The sequence below is a fragment of the Lepidochelys kempii genome, chromosome 2 (genome assembly GCF_965140285.1).
Source record: "Lepidochelys kempii isolate rLepKem1 chromosome 2, rLepKem1.hap1, whole genome shotgun sequence".
In the NCBI taxonomy this organism is placed as follows: domain Eukaryota; kingdom Metazoa; phylum Chordata; order Testudines; family Cheloniidae; genus Lepidochelys; species Lepidochelys kempii.
The window spans coordinates 25804673-25827894 of record NC_136381.1 but is presented as its reverse complement, the minus strand read 5'-3'; the positions used below and the strand labels follow the sequence as shown (position 1 = coordinate 25827894).

Genomic DNA, 23222 nt, shown 5'->3' with positions numbered 1-23222 from the left:
CTACATTTTCGCACATATGAATATGTTCTAGTCTCTAAAAATATTATTATATTGACTCCTGTTCATTTCTTCTTTAAAACCTTAAATAAAATAAATAAATAAATAAAAGGCTTGTGTCCTTTCAAGTGCCTCCTTATCAAATTATTTCACTTGGGCTTACGTGCCTCTTGTGTATTACTTTGACAGAATGAGGTTTGTTTAATGATCATAGCATTAAAGATTCTTGCTCCGAAGAGAGACATTAGCACACTTCAGGGGCTCTGTGTAAAAAAACAAGAGATGATGGAAGGTTTCTTAAAAATATAAAGCACATTAACAAGCAGTTATTTAGGCATATTCCTTGTTATGCTGCCACCACGCTGATAGGTTTTCCCAAAGATAGTTGTTCTTTATTCACCCTGGACCCAGTCCTGCTCCCTTCAAAGTCAATGCAAGCCAAAACTCCTACTGTCTTTAGTCGTGTAGGTTCAGGCTCTGTAACAGAAGGGTAACAAGAAGAAAAGCCCCTCCCCACAGTATTTAAATGTATGCTGTCAGGCCATTTTATAAAAACAATGGCCTGCTCCTCCATTGCCCCTGCACCTTGTGTTGTGATTTACATCAATGTGAAGTGGGCGTAAAAGGCTACCCAATCAGAACAGCAGCATTTTACATTCCCTGTACCCTGGTGTAAATGACAACACAGGTGCTGGACAATGGAGAGTCAGGCCCAAGGTTTTATAAAATCTGCAATTAATGTGTTCCCATGTAAATGTGTAAGGACAATAAAGATAGTTTTTTGTTTGCATTTCAACATCCTCAGGGACTGCTTGCACCCAAAAAAAGGCAGCAATAGGTAGAGAAAATAGAACATAAAAGTAAAGTGGTCAAAGTGTAACTGACCACATCTTTATAACAGTGTTTTATTTTTTTAAACTATAGCTATATACAAATATACATTGATGGACATGCCCATATTATGGGGGACTGGTAGCAACTCCATAGCGAAGGCTCAGTTGGGATTTGCATTTGGAGGTCCCCAATCTGGCATTATAACACTCCAGAGAACAACTGAATTTTCCATGTAACATTTTAGAAAATAATTACCGACTTTTGCAGAAAAAAACTCTCAAATGCCCCCTCAGTGAAATTTTGCTTCGACAGTCATTACTCACCCCTCTTTTTCGGGGGTTAGGGGGCAGCATACTGGGGGCAGGGAGAACATAACATAAGAATGGCCATACTGGGTCAGAGCAGTATCCTCCCTTCCGACAGTGGCCAATGCCAGGTGCCCCAGAGGAAATGAACAGAGCAGGTAATCATCAAGTGATCCTCGCTCATTCCCAGCTTCTGGCAAGCAGAAGCTAGGAACACCATCCCTCCCCATTCTGGCTAATAGCCATTGATGGACCTATCTTCTATGAATTTATCTAGTTCTTTTTTGAACTCTGTTATAGTCTTGGCTTTCAAAACATCCTCTGGAAAAGAGAGTTCCACAGGTTGACTGTGCCTTGTGTGAAGAAATACTTAATTTTGTTTGTTTTAAACTTATTGCCTATTAATTTGGTGACCCCTAGTTCTTGTGTTATGAGAAGGAGTAAATACCACTTTCTTATTTACTTTCTCTACACCAGTCGTGATTTTATAGACATCTATCATATCCCCCCCCTTAGTCTTCTCTTTTCCAATCTGAAAAATCTCAGTCTTTCTAATCTCTCCTCATATGGAACCTGTTCCATACCCCTAATCATTTTTGTTCAGGAAAGTGGAACCTTTTCCAATTCCAATACAACTTTTTTGAGATGGGGCGACCACATCTGCATGCAGTACTCAAGGATGTGGGCATACCATGGATTTAAATAGGGGCAATATGATATTTTCAGTCTTATCTTATTTTCTTATCTTATCTGTCCTAGGGAGGTAGGTGTTCCCCTAGCTAATCAACCACAGTCCCCACAAAGTCCATATTTCACATACACATTTTTATAACTTCTCTCATACAAGCAAATTTTGAAATGTTACAATTAAACACATCATTATTTCCTTTATTCTTCATAGTCAAATAGTTGTCTATTGAATACAATGAAGGGAACTGCTCAGAGACACCAGCTACTTCCGTTTACTGAAGTTACAGGAGGCATCTGCCTCTAGTGGAGTTGCAAGCTCCCAATCTCTAACAACTTGACTGCAACCATCTTGTCCTAATACATTTAAGTAACAAGGAGATCAGAAGAGGTAAAAATTGAAGCCCAAATTGTCAAAACTTGCAGTTCTGCTAAGGAGGCAGCTGCTTTCTGTCAAACTGCTCTGGTTCATTAGAGAGCAGTCACTCTCAGATGGACTTCAGAGAATCTGTGGGACTCTGACTTAAAATTGGTTGGATGGACAAAGCAGGAGACAAAGAGGTCGCCAGCGGGGCTGAGTAGTAAAGCTCCTGCTATCTCCCTGGCTGCCCACCCTTAGTCCCCACCCTTGCTGCAAAGCCCAGCCCTTGGTTCCAGGGACCCATTCAAGCCACATGCCCTAACCCCATTCAAATTGAATAATTTTTATTAACATTCATTTTAATGATCATTTATTACTTTTAATTGATCAAATATCATAAAAATAAACAAACAATCTTTGGGGGGGGGGACATAAAAGCAGCCAGTTTCAGTTTAAAATTGCGGTGGTTTTGGTGCTTAGGAACTTGCTCATCTCAGAAAACTATTTATTTGGAGAATTGTCCCTGAAAACTTCTAAAATGTGGACAACAGAGCTGGCTGAAAATTTTCTGATGGAACAGTTTTCAGTGGGAAAATGCTGATTCAACCAAATTGAAATGTTCCACAGGAAGCAGGCAGCTCCCCAGCTAAATTCCTGGCTGCTCAGGTTTTTTCAGTTTAATATTTGATATTTCACCAATTATAATAGGAAATTACCAGTTACCAAACCAATGACTACACCAAATATCAATTATCCATTTGAACAACAATTACAATTGAGGAAACCAAGTACCAGTTACCAAACTAATTAGAAAACCAATTACCAAGCCAACAATTACCAATTAAAATACCTGTCACAGGGTGTACAGATCCCATGCTGTATCAGTCTAAAGGGTTCCTGGGGAAACTGACTGCCTGCTCAGCTGCGGCTGATTGGGAGACTCACAATAGTTGCAGAGATAAAACAAGGGCAGAGCAGAAGAATGGGGTGGGTGTCAATGAGGCTGAGGACCCACAGAGAGCAGGTGCCTTTGGCAACAGGAAAGCTGCCCAGGAAACTGAGTGACCACAGGGTGCAACTCAGAGGCATGATAGAAAGTAGGCCAGGGAAACTATAAGAGGTTGGGAAAGCTTGGAGCCAGCCATTTTGTACAGGGTCGTTGGCCTAAAACCCAGGTGGGCAGGCCTGGATTCCCCTACCAAACCCAGCAAAGGGGCTTATTAAGGCCTTGAACAATTGAGCATACCCAAAGGGCCCAGGGAGTGTGTACCCCTCATCTAGGGCCACAGAGTCCAATACTTTAGGAGTCCAAACATGCAAGAGGGTCAAAAGATAATCAATCAGTGACTTGGTCAATGGGCTGCGGCCATATCAAGGAATTGACAAGCAGGCTAGAAGGTGGGCAACCAATCAAAGAGGGAGGGAAATTAAGGCAGAGTTGCCCTGTCACCCAACCTCGCCACAAGGTGGTGCCAAAGATGGAACATGATCTCCATATAGCAATTCCAAAGCCAGTTTATAAAATTTTTGAAAAGCTGTGATTTAGAACATAAAACTCAAACATTTCAACTATTATATCACAGCATGACGTAACATAATATAATAGTCCAAATGTTTTGACTTTGCTGCATTATAATATATATAATAAGTTGAGTATATAAGAAACATTTCAGCCACATTGAAATAACTTTTCAATAAGGTTGAAAAGAAGTTACACAATTTTGCTCATGAAATATTTTGAAATTTATAGTCTTCATTCTGATTTGCAAACTTTTTTCAAAATGTCCTGCAGAATTAGAATTTCAGATTTCGATCAGCTCCAGTTGACAAGCGTGTGGATTGACAATCTAGCAAGATCCAGTTCTTAGAGTATACATACACTCATCCCCATCTTCCCTTTTCCCCATTGAATTATCCCTTCCAAATCTATTTTTCTGAGTTATGGAGAACAGTCAGCTCACTAAGGTTGAAGCAAGTTCGTGTATTCTGCTGCAAATTTACAATTAACTACCAAAGGCCCTTACTGTATACTTGTACCTATTTAAGTGCAGCGTTAAAAGCAATTTAACAAAAAAAGTGAAATATTTCTGATACTGCATACTTTACCCGTTATGTCATGCTGTTTGAATGACTCACTGTAGATTTGATACTGATTAGGGCAGTGTTTCTTCAACCACTTGCAGACATCCTGCTGTGTCCACAGAGCTACTGGTTTTGTCAGTTTCACAGTACCAGACTGGAAAGACAGAACAGGAAAAGAAATGGTATTTAGCCCTACGTATCACATTTGTTTCTAATGTAATTCATATAATGTAGCAAAATAATTCTATTTGGGAGCCTTCCTTAGTGGCAAAAGTACAAGGGATATGAGGATCAATTATTCAAGTTTACATGGAGGGATAATATCTAGTGCAAGATTTTCTGCATGTTCCTTGCATCACACAAGTCTACCACTTTCTCTTACCTGTTCAGAATCTAACCTGTATAAATAATTAAGTCATAAAGGACCCGATTCTGCCACTTTTCCATAATGCTTACCATAAAAGGTCAGCACTTACCCACAGAGATACCTCAATAGTTACAGCTATAGTCAAATGTTAACTTTTTAATGGTGACTAGTGTATACACTTTGATACTAAATATTACTTAGTGCAGATTTCATTATTTTGTATTCAATATGATAAGTCACTGAATGAGCAATTTTCACAGACTCAGGCCAATGTTCTTAATTTTCACATGATCCTACTCTTGACAGAAGACAACTTATTAAAGAAGATGTCAAGATGTTACAGGTCCTGGCTCTCTTTCTCCCAGGCCAACTCCGCATAGAGTATGCCTCTTTGCTTAGCTAGTGCTCTACATTACAAAATACACCTCTTCCTCTGAAGCAGGGAGTGAACTCTGAACCAACAAACCATTCATTTCCCTTTCTCCAGATAGATGGATCAGAGTCAAAGTGATATTTTATTCATAAAAGTGATTGTTCAACTGGCTCAATGGGGCTTCAGATTTATTGGGTCCATACCAAGTTTGTTATATTTATAAGTAAAAAGTGGTATAGCTTATTAGTTAAATCCATCAGTCCATTAAACTCAACCTGGGCTTCTTTTCTTTTAGCTTGACATTAGGAGTACTTGTGGCACCTTAGAGACTAACAAATTTATTTGAGCAATTGGTTAGTCTCTAAGGTGCCACAAGTACTCCTTTTCTTTTTGCGGATACAGACTAACACAGCTGCTACTCTGAAACCTGTCATAACGTCAAGCTGGTTTTTTTAATCTTCATGACCCCCTGTACAACTTCCTGTGCCAATGAGGGCAGAGTTTGGGGATAATTGGGATGCACTGGTTTAACAGAGAACAGAATTTGGCTTGCAGAATATCTGCTACTACTGGTGAGAAGCCAGGTTGAATTTCAGGTCCCACGCTGAGTTCACCCAGCTGAAAGCTAGGAAAAATAATAATTTTACTTGTAAATTAAACAAATTTGATATGTAGTTAGTGAAACACAATAAACCCCACAATGAGTTTTACAGAGCAGAACCACACATTAATATGGATCAATTTCACCGACTATTTTTGGAATATTATGTACAGATATTCCTACATAAAGGCAGGAAGAAACATGAAAAGAAACACAAAGAAAATAAAATGATTCATGTATCTAGTACATGAACTTAAAAAGATGTATAACAAAATTGCAGGATTATGATCAGACCTATGAACCAGAATAAGATGTACTGGCGTAACAGCATCCACACGAGGTGGGTTTGTATCACACACATTGTAAGGAGAGTTTCAGAGTCACAGCCGTGTTAGTCTGTATTCACAAAAAGAAAAGGAGTACTTGTGGCACCTTAGAGACTAACCAATTTATTTGAGCATAAGCTTTCGAGCATCCGATGAAGTGAGCTGTAGCTCACGAAAGCTTATGCTCAAATAAATTGGTTAGTCTCTAAGGTGCCACAAGTACTCCTTTTCTTTTTACTTTACTCTTTTTGTAAGGAGAGTGGTTACTTTAGATAAGCTATTACCAACAGGAGAGTGGGTTTGGGGGGGGGGGGAGAGAAAACCTGGATTTGTGCTGGAAATGGCCCAACTTGATTATCATACACATTGTAAGGAGAGTGATCACTTTAGATAAGCTATTACCAGCAGGAGAGTGGGGTGGGGGGAGGTATTTTTTCATGCTTTGTGTGTATAAAAAGATCTGTGTATAAGTAGGGGCATAGCGAGCAGATCGAGGGACGTGATCGTCCCCCTCTATTCGACATTGGTGAGGCCTCATCTGGAGTACTGTGTCCAGTTTTGGGCCCCACACTTCAAGAAGGATGTGGATAAATTGGAGAGAGTCCAGCGAAGGGCAACAAAAATGATTAGGGGTCTGACTTATGAGGAGAGGCTGAGGGAACTGGGATTGTTTAGTCTGCAGAAGAGAAGAAGGAGTGGGGATTTGATAGCTGCTTTCAACTACCTGAGAGGTGGTTCCAGAGAGGATGGTTCTAGACTATTCTCAGTGGTAGAAGAGGACAGGACAAGGAGTAATGGTCTCAAGTTGCAGTGGGGGAGGTTTAGGTTGGATATTAGGAAAACCTTTTCACTAGGAGGGTGGTGAAACACTGGAATGCGTTACCTAGGGAGGTGGTAGAATCTCCTTCCTTAGAAGTTTTTAAGGTCAGGCTTGACAAAGCCCTGGCTGGGATGATTTAATTGGGGATTGGTCCTGCTTTGAGCAGGGGGTTGGACTAGATGACCTCCTGAGGTCCCTTCCAACCCTGATAGTCTATGATTCTATGATTCTACACTTTCCACAGTATGCATCCGATGAAGTGAGCTGTAGCTCATGGAAGCTTATGCTCAAATAAATTGGTTAGTCTCTAAGGTGCCGCAAGTACTCCTTTTCTTTTTACTTTAACTATATGAGTATGATTAAACCAGCAGTGCTTTCTAGTGTGAACAAAGACAAAACCAATCATACATCACGCTAGCTGTTAACACTGATTCTCACCGGCTGTTTCAATTTAGTTCGGAGCTCATACAAACATGCATTCCTTGCTTTGTGTATATTATTTAGCTCTGTCAGCACAATCTGCTGCTTCACCCCCCTGACAATATTTCTGTCCCTTTCAAGATTTTCTCTCCTCCACCCTTCTCTCCGACAGCATATCTATGCTACATTGGGCTGGAGTTTAACTAAGTATCGCTATCAGTTAAAATTGTCACGTACTTGTAAAAAAGAGTTAATGTTCTGGATATATTTCTGCAAAACTGGTCTCTCTACAGCTAAAATGAATTACTGAGTTCACATTTTATACATTGGTAAACCCAAACCTTCTGGGTTATGTCCTCTGCAGTGTAACAATATGGTTGAAACATATTTAATTCAATCACAATATACACTGGATATATGATTCCCAGGCCAAACTATTTCTTTTTTATATAGAATAATTTGGGTTCAAGAAGGGAAGATTCAGCACTACAATGATTTAAAATGTCCTGCAAAAGGGAGTCTAGAGAATTATTAAAGTGTTCTCTTAAAGATTTCATATTTTCTACAACCCATGGTAACAGTGGCCTGCATTCACTATGTCAAGGAGAGTGAACATGTACAAAATTTGCAGCTACTTAGCAGTAAATATTTCACACTGGCTAATGTCAAAGTGATTTTGAACTAACATGGGACAAAAGTCTCTGCTAGTGCCAATGCAGCTGCACCCATTCACACCTGCAAAGAACAGAATCTACAGAACGAAGACCACTTTGCAATATATCCTCATTTGCGCTGCACCTCTTTTCACTTACATATTTTCCATCTCCTTTTGGTTTTACACTAGTAGGCTGAATACATTTTTCCCCTGTAAAACGGATATAAAGTCATATCTGTTTTTATCTGTTGTGACTATGGGTGGAGTCTCTTGGTATTATCATGCAGTTTGTTCTAGCACTTTCACAAATGTGTGTTGTCAGATACAACTTGTAAAAGTTGTTTTGAAATTTCCATTACTGTCAGCCCAAAAGAGTGAGCAATTTCAGGTTATCATTTTGCCTCTCCTATTAGGTCCATAAAGGAGATCATGAAAATCTACTAACCTAAATCCAGAGGTTATGATATAGCAAAATCTCTGGCTGGTGAATAAGTCTTCAATCTCTTCTATCATAGCTCTCTCACTCTTTCCAGGGAAGAGGTTAAATACATCTTCTAAAACTTAAAGCAGGAAGTACATTGTAGTCCATCTCTCAACTTAGGTATGTTATATTTCTTTATAAATACACCAACAGGAATAAATAGATTCTAGATTCCAAGGCCAGAAGGGACCATTGTGATCATGTAGTCTAGGGGTCTCAAACTCAAATGACCACGAGGGCCACATGAGGACTAGTGCATTGGCCCGAGGGCTGCATCACTGACACCCCCCTCCTTGCTCCCCTGCCCCCCGGCCCCGCCCCACTCCACCCCTTCAATGAGGCCCCACCCCTGCCCCGCCTCTTCCCACCCCTTCCCTGCCGCCATTCCAACCTCTTCCCCGAAGTCCCCACCCCAACTCCGCCCCCTCCCTGCCCCCAGGGGTGGATGGACCCTCATTCTCTCATGTGCGGCTGCCCAGGAACATACCTTAGAGGGAATTATCCACGGACCACCTGAATGGAGCTCGCAGAACACTGGTGGTCCATGGACCACAGTTTGAGAACCTCTGTTTGAGACTATAATCAAGTCACTCCTTAACATTCTCTTTGTTAAGTTAATTAGATTGAGCTCTTTGCATCTACTACTGTATGGTAGGTTTCAGAGTAGCAGCCGTGTTAGTCTGTATTCACAAAAAGAAAAGGAGTACTTGTGGCACCTTCGAAACTAACAAGTTTATTTGAGCATAAACACAAATCAGACGTCAAGAATTATAGCATTCAAAAACTAGTTGGAGAACACTTCAATATCTTTGGTCACTCGATTACAGACCTAAAAGTGGCAATTCTTCAACAAAAAAACTTCAAAAACAGACTCCAGCGAGAGACTGCTGAATTTGAATTAATTTGTAAACTGGATACAATTAACTTAGGCTTGAATAGAGACTGGGAGTGGATGGGTCATTACACAAAGTAAAACTATTTCCCCTTGTTTATTCCACCCCTGCCATTCCTCAGACGTTCTTGTCAACTGCTGGAAATGGCCCACTTTGATTATCACTACAAAAGGTCCCCCCCCCCCCTCCTGCTGGTAATAGCTCACCTTAAGTGATCACTCTCTTGTTACAGTGTGTATGGTAACACCAATTGTTTCATGTTCTCTATGTATATAAATCTCCACACTGTATTTTCCACTGAATGCATCCGATGAAGTGAGCTGTAGCTCACGAAAGCTTATGCTCAAATAAATTTGTTAGTCTCTAAGGTGCCACAAGTCCTCCTTTTCTTTTTACTGTATGGTAGGTTTTCTAATCCTTTAATCATTTCTGTGGCTCTTCTCTGAACCCTTTCAAATGTAGCAATATCCTTCTTGAATTCTGGATGTGAGAACTGAATAGCAGTATTCCAACAACTCCAGAGGTAAAATAACCATTCTACTTCTACTTGAGATTCCCCTGTTTATGCACCTGAAGAGTGCCTTTGCCCTTTTGGCTATAGGGGAGCTCATGTTCAGCTGATTATCCTCCACAACCCCCACGTTTTTTTTTCCCAGAATCACTGCTTCCCAGGATAGAGTCCCCAGCCTATAAGTATCACATACATTCATTGTTCCTGGAGGTCTGCATTGGCATTAGCCATATTAAAATAAATGTCATTTGCTTGCACCCATTTTACCAAGCAATCCAAATCACTCTGAATCAGCGATCTGTCCTTTTCATTATTTAGCACTTCTCTAATTTTGTGTGTGTGTGTGTGTCTGCTGCAAAATTTATCAGTGATTATTTTATGTTTTCTTCCAAGTCATTGATAAAAATATTAAATAGCTTAGGACTAAGACCCAATCCCTATGGGATCCCACTAGAAACACACTACACCAGCGTTTCTCAAACTGGGGCCCAGGGTACTCCAGGGGGTCCGCCAACCCTGCTGATCAACTCCTCCCCTTCCCTCCTCGGGCCTCCTGCACATCACAAAATAGCTGGTCAGCAGCATGCAGGAGGCACTGTGAGGGAGGGGGAGGAGCGGGGATGGGGGCAGAAAGAGGCTGGAAGAGGTGGATTGGGCGCGGGGCCTGGGGCTGAGTGGGGCACTTGGGGGTCTGCGAAAAATTTTAAATCACAATAGGGGTCCTCAGGCTGTTAAAGTTTGAGAACCACTGCACCACATCATCATTCAATAATGATTCCTGATTTAAAATTGTGTTTTGAGATCTGTCAGTTTTTAATCCATTTAATGTGTGTTAAGTTACCTTTATATCTTTCTACTTTTTTTTTTTTTTTTTTTTTTTTTTTTAACCAAAATGTTATTTGGTACCCAGTCAAATGCTTTACAGTGGTCTAACAACATAAACACTATAACCTTTATAAACTAAACTTGTAATCTCATCAAAAGAGATACCAAATTAGTTTGACAGGATCTATTTTCCATAAACCCATGTTGATTGGCATTAATTATATTACTCTTTTTTAATTCTCTCTTAATTAAATCCCATATCAGCTGCTCCATTATCTTGCCGAGGATCAATGTCAGACTGACAGGCCTATAATTACCTACATCACCCTGTTTACCCTTTTTAATTTTTGGCACAACATTAGCTTGCTTTCAGGTCTTCTGGCACTTCCCCAGTATTCCAAGAATTACTGAAAATCAACATTAATGGTTGTGTGAGTTGTTCACACAGCTCTTTAGAAACTCTTGAATGCAAGTTCTCCAGAGAGTTGATCTAAAATATCTAAATTTAGTAGCTGCTATTTAACATCCTCGAGATACTAGCAGAGTAGAAAGAATATAATCATGAAACACCACCTAAATGTACAGCTATCACAAACGAACAAAATCTCAGAACATATCCTCAAAAAAGAGTCAACATAAAACTCTTGCCCACCAACCTACACCAGGCAAAAGTCTAAATAAATAAATAAATAAATAATAATTGCTCCTATACAGTGCTTTTCCTCAGAAAACTCTCCAGAAGGGCTTTGGCTTGAAGGTTAAATTTAGGCTTGACTGGATTAGCAGGGTAAGTGAATTCTGGAATTGCTCATCTGTAACCCTGGATTTGGTGGATATGTGTATCCCAGAATGTGATCAAGCCAGTTGCAACCATATTATGTGCATTCAGCCACCATGAATTAATAAAATAGAACACCACATAGTTAAGGGCTAATTTGAAAAACAGGCTTTCAAAAGCAAGGTCAAAACTATCTACAGTTTCTGCTAAGCAGAACGGGAGGAGGGGAAAGAAAAGTAAACAAGTGAGACTGAAAATCTTGGTAGTTGGAAAACCTTGAGTCTGAGCTCGTCTGATATTAGAAGTTTATTGAAAGTTAGGGAAAATGATGATTTAGTAGGGATCATTATGACCTATATGTTTTGTAGAAGTTAGTTATAAAAGACTAGCTAATAGAGTATACTTTGGAGCAGTCCTCTGAAGCCATCTTGAGAGACTTTTTCCTGACATCTTTTCTCCCTGGTGGGTGAGCAACTGCCCACTGGGAACCTGCTGTTAATTACTCAACACCGTTCCAGATGTTAGGTAAATATCTGGGATGTTCTAAACCTATTGCTTGTGTCTGTGTGTGCTTAAATCTAATGCACTGCAGTTTTAGATAGAGCATGCTTACTTCCATAAATCTTTTATCATGATGGAATTGCTTGTGTTCCCACCGATTTATTCCTGATACCGCCTGGAGTGAAATAGTTAAGTTACCAAGGGTTTTCAGAACCACAGCAGGGGTAACACATGCTCCACTGAAAAGCTCGATCGCATGGCCTCAGATATTTAAATCTCAGGATAGTTAACGTGAGAACCTTTGGTGACCAACCTGCCACAACGGCGTGTGGTAAGATAGTCGTTCTAGAAATCAACTGTTTAAACTGTATGAGGAGGCCAGTGCTAGCACTGCAGAACTGGTATCCTGTGCTCTCTCTCTCCAATCCTGCTGAAAGAATGTGTCACTGCCTTCTGCACTAGCTGAAGCTTCTCAACGGTATTTATGGGTAGCCCTATGTAGAGTATGTCATATTCAGCTACTCTAGGGACCACAGAGGCCCAGATAACAGTAGCCAAGGTGCATATCGGAGAAAGAGTTGTAAATCATTGCACCATGTAAGGAAGAAAAAAAAAAAAAAGGCAGCTCTTCTGGCCACCACAGCCACTCAGACTGTAGAAGCAATTGAGGGTCCAGAACTAACTATATGTGCTACAACTAACTGACACTCTTCAACAACAACAAAAACGAGGAGTCTGGTGGCACCTTAAAAACACATTTATTTGGGCATAAGCTTTCATGGGTAAGAAACCCACTTCTTCAGATGCATGGGTTCCACAATGGGGACAAGCACAATTCTCACCAAGCTTTCCAAATCCTTTCCTCCAGTCGAACAACACTGCCTTCAGTTTACCTGGACCAAACTTCGAGCTTATCCTCAATGATGGCCCCAATTTGGCCAAACATAGGGGAAGAAGACATCACACCAAGCCTCAATTCAAGACCTAGAGCTATTTGTCACCAGCATGTTGAAAGCATCACGGCCCAAACCCTTCACCATCTCTCCCAGCACTATCATACATAGCCAAAGGAAGGGCTTATAGAACCCTACAAAATCCCACAAGATTCCCATATGATCTCCAATATAGTCCTCCTCCTCATTAATACTTTCACTAAAGAATAACTATTACTGGTCTTCCTTCTCTTTGAACCCAGTTGTCATCATCACTAGATAAAGATCAGTAAGAGAACCTAGATATCATTAGACGTAGATCTGTGAGAGAACCAATGAAGGAATGCAGGATAGAACTTCACAGACGAGTCAAATAGTAGCAATATCAAATGACCAGTCTCGGTTACATGTACATAGGAACCCTTCATATACAAAAACATCAAACAACTACATCAAATAAGAAAGTCATGCAGTAATGATACCTGTGTCGGAATATAAAATTCCACCAGGAACCCGTTCAGAAAGGGTCAGGAGCCTCATACCTAAAATATAAACATCTTCTTTATGCTGAATTTTAAGATATATCTATTGAAACACTTGTGGAATTTTTGAAGAATGGAAGAAACATATGTATGTCCTCATGATGAAAGGCTAAATAGTTAAACTCTTTTATTGCACTAGAATTCAAAGGCAAAGACTGACTTTTCCCTAGAAGAATGCTGTTTCCACAGTTCAAAACAGCTGTCATTTAAAAAAAAAAAAAAAGTGTATACCAGGTTGCATTCAAATACCTGGGAAGTAAGGGGTCCTAAAAGAAATGCTTGTTAATCTACAAGATATTCTTAGATGGACACTAGGAATTAGAACATTTGTTCTCAATGCTGCAGTGGATGCATTTTTCAGTTCAATAGATATTTTTTTCTATAGGATTTAAATATACCGTGTTAAGTATTCGAATAGCAGTTTATTAACAATCACAAAAGCAAATTTTTCCTTTTTTCCTCTGGAAGTGAAATCTGACCATAGATGTATGTTGTGCAGCATTATAGCTGCAAGCCAGTGCATAGTAAACCCATTGCCAGCGAAGACGCACTGCAAATCTTTTTATCGTCTCTTAGGAATTTTCAGAATGTACAGTTGAAATGTGTCTGGCATTAACTTATGTCCACTGCAAAAAGAGGCTGCATTTTTCACAATGCTGTGCCCTCATATTGAAACCAAGCATCACATTTAATTCTCTAATTTGCAAGGTCCTGAAGAGCAGAAGAAGAGGGATTTTAGAGTAACAACAACATATAACACAGTCACATTCAATTTTTGTACATCATCCCAACATGATTTTCAACCAGGTGCTTTGAATGTCTAGGTACCAAAAAAATTAAAAAAGCATTCTTGAGTTAAATGCTACTCTGTTATAAAGCTAGATCTTATTAAATATTTCTAATGCAGTAGTGCCCAGAGGCCCAACCCAGGAACAAGGCTTCTTATGCTAGGTGTTGTACAAACATAAAAACAGCACTATACAATTGATGAAGACAAGTGAAACATGAAGGGTGGTTGGGGGAAGAGAATACAAAGAAATATATACAACTTTCATGCGCATTTTCTATATGTGCATTATGTATCAACTATCATATCACAAGGAAAGGTGGCCCTTTAAGTGGGATTGAAGATCCAGCTTTGTCAAGGTTCCTGATTCTGCCCAGAACCAAGGCATTCCGGGACTTGCGGTCCACGAAGATAATCAATGTAGATTGGGCAACGTTATACGTAGGGCAAGGACTGTGAGTGAGAGATGAGGGAAGCATATGAGAACTGTTGTGGGTATTTAACTGAAAGGAACAGGACCTGCTGTGGAGCCACTCCTGACAAAGAGCCTGGGTTATGGAAGACACTGGGAAGAGACCTAATGGAACAGGAAAAGGGCTTGGTGAAGAACCCAGAGGAAGAGAGGCTTGATTTGGTTTAGAAAGCTAGAGACTGGTGAGAGACCAAGAGAGCACAGCAGCTGCTCACAGGCCTGTGGAAGAAGTCCAGGGGTAAACGACTACTCATGAGCTTCTGCACCTATAGGTGAAGCAGTTTGGCCTGTTTACCCTGAAAAGGGAGTAGTAGTCTTGGGGCTTAGCCAAAGGGCTACCCTAGCCAATTAGCAAGGGGAAACAGAGACAGCATCTGTATCTGGAAGTAAGGGAGGCAGGACACCCTCTCACATCCCCTCATCTGCACACCTCCAACCCCACCTGGAAATCATGACGTAATGGTAGGCTCTGTGGAAGAGGTGGGTCTTGAAGAAAGTATATAGCCATTGCGGATCAATTCAGGGTTCCATTTGTAAAAGGCATAAAGACATTTCAGAGAGAATTGGCAACAAGTATAGAAGTCTAGCAGGCAATGCAAGGCAATTAGTGAGTAGGGTTGCCAACCCTCCACGATTGTCCTGGAGGCTCCAGCAATTAATCTTTAATTAAAGACTATATCATGTGATGAAACCTCCAGGAATACATCGAATCAAAATTGGCAGCCCTATTAGTAAGGGGACAGAGTTGGGAAGGGCTTTGAAGACAAAGGAGAAGGAGCTAGAATTTGATGTGGTGCAACAGAGGGAGCCAGTGGTAGAATTCAAAGAAAGAAATGATGCAGTCAGAGTGATGCACAAAAAAAAGACGACCTTAGTGCATTCTGGATGGACTGAAGGGGATGAAATGAGTGTCAGGAAATTTAGAGAGGATGAGGTTACAGTAATCAAGATGGGAGAGGAGCAGGCACTAGGTGAGAGTTTTGGCTGTCCATACTGAAATAAAAGGGTAGATTTTAGAAATGTTATGAAGGAACCAGAGGCAGCCGCAAGATTTGGCCACATGTGACAAACTTTTCTATTCAAGCTCTTGTACAGCTCTCATCATCATAGCATCTAATCGCCTTCCAGTAGGGCATTAAACTGGAGTAGCATTTGTCACATCTGTTTTTTTCCTCTCTCTCTCTCCCTCCCTCCAAGGGGACGACTTTGTGGAATAAAAACCCCAAGTTACAGGCTTAGGTGGCATGGAGAATGGTGGAGTTTTAAGCCATGACAGATAATGGCAGGGGATGAGTAAGAGGGAAGAAGTAGAGAGTGTTTCAGGGGAGGGGTAGAGGAGTTTAGTTTTGAGAATAGCAAAATGATGCCAAGACATCTAGGAGGAGATGCTGGAGAGACAAGCTCAGACACAGGTCAGAATGGTGAGGGACTGGTCAGGGGTGAAAAGGTAGATCTCTGAGTCAGAGAAGAAGAACTGCACTTACCCTCCCTGCTAGGAGGAGTTTACATTCTTAAAAAATGGACACACAGAAGAAAGTGAGGAGTGGGGTTTCAGATCACATATATTTGATATCTAGTTGCGGTCTTTGTTTATATTGTACATGATTAAATTTTAACAAGCTTATAAAATATGATGGCTACTCACATCATGCTATATTTAGGTTTAGTGACTTAAAAGCAGTACAAGCCTTGAGTCTGCCAACCTTTCCAGATATAATTGTTCTACAGTATTTCAACTTACAACTACGTTTGTTAGGAGTTTTGTATTCAAATTCTTTTTCAGCATTGCCTAAACATAACCAAGGCTATGGGTACCCCTAACCATAGAAGGGTCTGTACAAAAAAAGTTAAAAATCAGTAGATTTAATATGTGACCTTTAATTTCATGCTCTGTTTGTTCCATTGTGCAAAGTACACAGTAGTTAAAATTGCCAGCTCAAAATAATACAAAAATCAAAATGATAGCTTGTGCATGATTAGATAGCATTTTTCAGAGTTCAGAACAACATTAGCACTCAAGTCCTGTTCTGGCCCTTAACAGCTCGGCAAAGTTCTAAACAATGACTTTCAAAGGATCTCATCAGGTGCTGTTTACAAAGCTGCCAATTTCTAGGGTCAATGTATTCACTGGCATTTCTACGGTCTTTATTGACTGTACCGTCCTCCTTAAACAAGTCTGTTGTACTTTTGAATGACAAAGCATTGAAGTGGAGGACAGCAATATTGAGTAAATAATTTGAATCACAGTATGAGAAGTGTCTTAAATAAGAGATTCTCAAAAACCAAGTGTTAATAAATGTTGATGCCTGTTTGTGCTTGGGAGCATGAATAGATTACAAATCTGGAGAACATGTTAGAATGGGGCCCAAGATCCCTTAAAGAATACAGCCCCAAACTTTGAGCAGGTCTGCAAGTAAGTATTTGTAGTTTCTAGACCCCTCAAGTTTGTAACATCCAATGTGTGTATGCACATCCAGCCAAAAAGTGAATGTACACATCTGCATACTGACCAATTTACCAAATGCCATGGCCTAACCTTTCAGAGTATTAATATGTAAACTAGTGTACAAAAGAAGAATGACAAGGAAAGAAAGGCATATGCTGGGATGGATGTGGTATTACCTGCAGCAAGAGAGAGACTTTGCCTCACATTTACAATGTGAGCAGATAAGACAGACAACGGGTGAGAGAAAGGAGTGGAACTACCCATGTGTTTAAAGTTAGGAATGAGGTTAAGTGGTTGCAAAACTGGGGCCTATAGGTCTTGAACAAATATAAAAAGAAATAATAGTATTTATGAAGCAGATAATTGAAAATGACATCATTGAACAAGTTTTTTAAGTTCTTGTCAGATCTTGTTTATAGACTGTTCAAAAGGTCATAATTTAGCAACGTCATTTTTGTAATTTAGCACAAAAAGCAGCAAAGAAGCACATTTGGATCCCCAAAATCAATTTCTTTTTAGATATGCTTGGGGTACCCTAAGTTGGGAAAATAGGAATCTTTTTGTTATATCCCAAATTACCTTTCTGCTGCTACACTGCCTGTAAAACTCTTTGTGAATGACTAACATAAAAGTTCTGGAAAGAAAAGATGGACTGCGAAAGAGTTGAGGATGTATTTTTAAGTGATCCCTTAAAATATTCAAGAATTTGGACAGGACCACATTTTTAATTAACAAACAGATTCTGAAAACATCAGTTAAACAGAGAAATCAATTTTCGATTTTCTGGAGGAAAAAAACCCAAACAACTAAAATATGATTAAAAGCGGCAAAGAGTCCCGTGGCACCTTATAGACTAACAGACGTATTGGAGCATGAGCTTTCGTGGGTGAATACCCACTTCATCGGATGCATGTAGTAGAAATTTCCAGAGGCAGGTATAAATATGCAAGCAAGAATCAGGCTAGGGATAACTAGGTTAGTTCAATCAGGGAGGATGAGGCCCTCTTCTAGCAGTTGAGGTGTGAATAGCAAGGGAGGAGAAACTGCTTTTGTAGTTGGCTAGCCATTCACAGTCTTTGTTTAATCCTGAGCTGATGGTGTCAAATTTGCAAATGAACTGAAGCTCAGCAGTTTCTCTTTGAAGTCTGGTCCTGAAGTTTTTTTTGCTGCAGGATGGCTTCCTTTAAATCTGCTATTGTGTGTCCAGCGAGATGGACGTGTTCTCCTAGAGGTTTTTGTATATTGCCATTCCTAATATCTGATTTGTGTCCATTTACCCTTTTACATAGGGACAGTCCAGTTTGGCCGATGCACATAGCAGAGGGGCATTGCTGGCACATGATGGCGTATATTACATTGGTGGATGTGCAGGTGAATGAACCGGTGATGGTGTGGCCGATCTGGTTAGGTCCTGTAATGGTGTCACTGGTGTAGATATGTGGGCAGAGTTGGCATCGAGGTTTGTTGCATGGATTGGTTCATCAAGCATTCTCAAAGCTACAATACCCACATGAGGGAATAAGGAAACAGATCAACAGAGCTAGACATATACCCAGAAGCCTCCTGCTGCAAGACAAGCCCAAGAAAAAAACCAATAGAACTCCACTGGCCATCACATACAGTCCTCAGCTAATACCTCTCCAACACATCATCACTGATCTACAACCCATCCTGGACAACAATCCCTCACTTTCACAGACCTTGGGAGGCAGGCCAGTTCTCGCCCACAGACAACCTGCCAACCTGAAGCATATTCTCACCAGCAACTACACACCGCACCAAAGTAACTCTAACTCAGGAACCAATCCATGCAATAAACCTCAATGCCAACTCTGACTATACAGACTAACATGGCTGTTACTCTGAAACCTATAAAAAAGGTTTGTACCAAAGTGATGATCCCCTTTAAATGGAAATGTGGCCACCAACATCTGTGCCATCATTAATTAGGTGCTTCCCTGAAGGGGTGGGTCTTAGGAGGGTCAGTTGATAGTTTAATGGTCACCTAAGCCTTATAAGGAGACTCAGAGATTAGTCTGGCAGTTGGGACCACAAGGAGCTCCTGTGGAAAGTCCTGAGCCAGGGTCTGCAGGGGAAAGATTACTCCAGGGGAACCAGCCTGGGGCCAGGGTTCTAGCCAAGAGTGGAGAAAGACTCACAAACAGAGCCCAAAAAGGGGCCGAGAACCATGTCCAGAGGGTGGGCTGACGAGCAGCCCCAAAGGGAAAAAACATTTTTGGGGGGAGGACTTTGTCGTTTGGAATTCTTGTTTTGGGACATGACCAGAAGGTTAAGAAATCTCCAGAACTGACTGGTGTGTGGAAAGCCATGGACATTCACCTCAGGGAGAGAAACTGAGGCAAGGAGTGCCTGCAATGCAACAGTTGGCCAGCAGGAGGTATTACAAAACAGCTGGGCCTGCTTACAATCTTTTTTTTTTTTTTTTGGGTGATGCAAGGAACCACCACCTTTTATAATGATATCCAGTTTTTAAACATACTCAATTTGTATTTGTAATTCAGAACTCTTATGTTTAATTTATTCGTAAAGTGATCTTGGAAAATAAGAATGATCTGTAGATGAAAAATTTTCAAATAATGCAATTCCAATTTTGCATTAGCAAAGTTGAACCATAACTAATGGGCCTGTGTGGTGAAAGCTTCAGTTTTGACCAGAAGGAGTAAGCAGTTCTTATTATGGTGGCATGGAGAATGGTGGTGTTTATCTATTTACAAAGTTTTCAGTAACTGTAGTAAAAGGCAAATAAATCTAGGACTGAAAAATCAGCCCATATCCAGTTTCAATGAAAACCATGTCCATATAAAATTATTTTATTCATACGCGGGAGTAGAGGTGGATTCTCATGACTGGTCAGTACAACTTCATGCCACTAGAGTCAGTCATGCCTCTTGTGACTTCTAGGCCCAGGTTCTCAAATGGTCCAGTATATTTTTAAAGGAAGAAAAGATAGAACCATTCTCTTGGGTTTCACCAGAAGCATAACGAAATGTCACGAGCGGCTCACATCTGACCACAGAAATCTGACACTACCAGCCAATAGAACTCAAATGCACCTGGTGTGCAGGTCAACAGGGGTACCTTTCAAGGAGAAGAACAAGTATGGTTCAGTGGGAGGTTACTCACCCATTATTTCAGCCAGCGAAAAGAAGGATGTCTGTCTTACATAGGAAGGAGAATTAAAAAGGAAAATGGTGATGCAGAATAAGGACATATAGGAAAATTTCTGCACCAGGGCTAGTTTAACAAAGCACTTAGGCATGTGCTTATGTGCTTTGATGAATCAGAACCACAGTCTGGACAGTCTTTCAGGCAATGCCTGGACTAGTCAGGTCATACCTAGGCATGCTACATAATCCCCCACCCATTCCTCGTCTTAAATTAAATTCAATATCAAGCTGTAAAAAAGGAAGAAGGAAAAAAAGTCCAGTAAAGTGACAGCTACTTGGTGGGAGTTAGCCAGTTAAAAGGCTGTCATAAGCATAACCAGCTGAAGGGAAGGATATACTGCGTTGTCAAATGAAATATATCACGAGGTGTTATGATGGAGATCAAAAACAATATCCAGACAACAAGCAGAAAACAGATACGGTGTTACATTTTTTGTGAAAGCACCTCCATGCAACGAGACCTCACACTTTGAACACAAGAATCATGAGTGACAGATGCTCCTGTCAATATAATGCAAGTACAATTTACCAGCAAACTGTAAAGAAGTGAAGTGGCAGAGTAAGTGAGGTGAAGCTAGGGTATTTTTCAGCATTGTCAAGGAACTCACCTCACATCATTCCTGATGCCATCATTGTATTGCAAAGCACTATTGGAACAAGCAGGTTGATAGCCACTTAAATAAAGTCACAAGCATTGAAGTATATTGCAGAATTGACTGTGAGGCAATCAAAGGAGCCTCCATATTGTCAGGCAGAACTCCAGGACAATTTTAGAATGTTCACAGTTGGAGGCAAGTGATCTTAGCAATGCTAACATGGATATATAACATAGATAGGGACAGAGGCCTCAGTTCAGCAAGGTATTTAAACAGGTGCTCCAACCTTGAGCATACAAGTAGTCCCATTGATTTCCATAGAACTTCTCACGTGCTTAAAGTAAGGCACATACACAAGTACTTTGCTGAACCAGGGCCCATATGAGTTATCGTTCTTCATAAAAATCTGCTGACCAACTTATAATAGGAAGCATGAGATTTATAGATATAGAAGAACATTATGAAGGTAATTTGAGTGACATTGTTCCTGCTGTTACATAGTTAAACAATATGGAGCTGGAAAGAACAGAGGAACATGCAAAAATCTGAAAGATAAATTCAAGATTAGATTTTACTACTTAATAAGACTAATTAAAAGAAAATTTGATCAACCACTCCGCACTTGCGTTGCTGATTAGTAAAAGATCTTTGACTGTTTGACATAAGCAAATATAGATGGCTATGCTTGACACATAATTCTTGACTAATTTAATTGGATTCCTTCTGACTCAGTTCAGCAATCAATGATCAGCAATAAGAATTGCAAACAGAAGAGCAGACTCCTTAGAAATGGCTATGTTTTCTTACTACACCTCTTTAATATGCATTAGACTTACTCTAAGAAACGAACTAATGTTTGGTTTCAGAGTAGCAGCCGTGTTAGTCTGTATTCGCAAAAAGAAACGGAGTACTTGTGGCACCTTAGAGACTAACAAATTGATTCCTCAAATTATCAAGTGTAGATAATTTAGCTATTAATCTAAGGTTTGCAGAAATGTTTTTGTCTGTATTTGGAAGAATATTGCAACACAAATGTAAATTCATGAAGAATAAAAGGAAAAAAGAAAAGGAGTCATCTCTTGCAAAGTATGCAAAATATGGGTAAATAAATCCTAAATTACTCAAAATACATGATAAATTCAAAAAGCAATTGCTTTCACAGAAAACGTTATATATATGTACATAAGTTTGGGAGAGCAGGCCCATTTTTTATATGGTGGGAAGTGGCCAGTTTTTGCGGAAAAAGAAACTCATTTCCAAGCAACATGAAAGTCAATTTTTACTCCTGGGGAAATTCTGCACAACGGCAGTGCAGCAGAAAAATCCCGCCCCCAGCAGAATCCCTTTGCTTCCTTGCAGAAAATGATTATGTGGGGAAGCAAAGAGAAGCTGCATCAGTACTCACTCACCCCTCCTGGCAGCTTGGCAGCTCAGACACATCTGTTCAGGCAGCCGGGTAAATCACTCAGGAGAAGGGGGTCAGAGGATGCCCTGGCCACCCAGGGACGTTAGTCCCAGCTGGGGAGGGGTGGAGGACGACCCCTCCTTCTTCCCTGCTCAGAGCAGGATCAGACCAAGCCCTAGAAACTTACCCTGGCTGCAAGAAGCCCTGCACCGTGTGGGGGAGGGGTGTCTGTGTCTCTGTGTGGGTGGGTGGGGGGTGTTCCAGGTGGCGGGGGGAGAGGCTCAGCAGAGGTGGTTGGTGGGGGAGGTCCAGAGGCAGGGGGTTGGGCAGACATGGGGAGCAACTCCCCACACCCAGAACCCCCCCACCTAGTCCCCACCTAGTCCCCTCCGTATCAGGAGCCCCCTGCACCCAGAACCCCCGCAACTGAGCCCCCCCAAGCCTCTACCCCACCAAGCCTTACCCCCTGCATCAGGAGCCCCTCAGACCCCCACCTCACTGAGCCCCAACCAGCTGCACCCTGACCCCCACCAAGCCCCACTCCCTACCCCCACTGAGCCCAAACCACCTTCACTTCACCCCCCTTGCAAAGTCCCATTCCCCCTGCAACCAGAACCCCGCACCAAACCCCTGTGCACCCAGATTCCCCCTGCCCCCGGACCTCCACCGACCTGTCCACACCCAGATTAAGCCACACAAAACCCTGGTAACTCTTGAGGGAATTCTGCACTGAAAAATTTAAAATTCTATAAAGTTCTGCATATTTTAATTTTCAAAATAACACAAAATAATCACACCATTTTCAATTATTTTGGTAATTTATTTCAAAATGCTTGTCAGCAAATAATTAAAAATGATGTGATTACATTGTGTTATTTTGACAAATAAATATGTAGAATTGTAAAATATTGTGTGCAGCATATTTAATTTTTTGGGGCAGAATTCCCTCAGGAGTAAATTTTTAAGCAAAGGGAACTTTCACATCAAAAATTGGAACATTTTGCTATTTCATCAAAACTGTGAATAAATCTAAGACA

General features: G+C 40.8%; 1 protein-coding gene across 2 annotated transcripts in view; it reads right to left on the bottom strand.

The window, feature by feature from the left end:
* SAMD12 (sterile alpha motif domain containing 12) overlaps positions 1 to 23222 on the bottom strand; it is a 238033-nt gene that overhangs the window by 161733 nt on the left and 53078 nt on the right. The window contains exon 3 of one of the 2 annotated variants that reach the window (XM_073330273.2): positions 4291 to 4420. In XM_073330273.2, the coding sequence (XP_073186374.1) occupies positions 4291 to 4420 (130 nt within the window). The remainder of the gene's footprint in view (positions 1 to 4290; positions 4421 to 23222) is intronic. The other variant, XM_073330274.2, reaches the window with a different exon arrangement.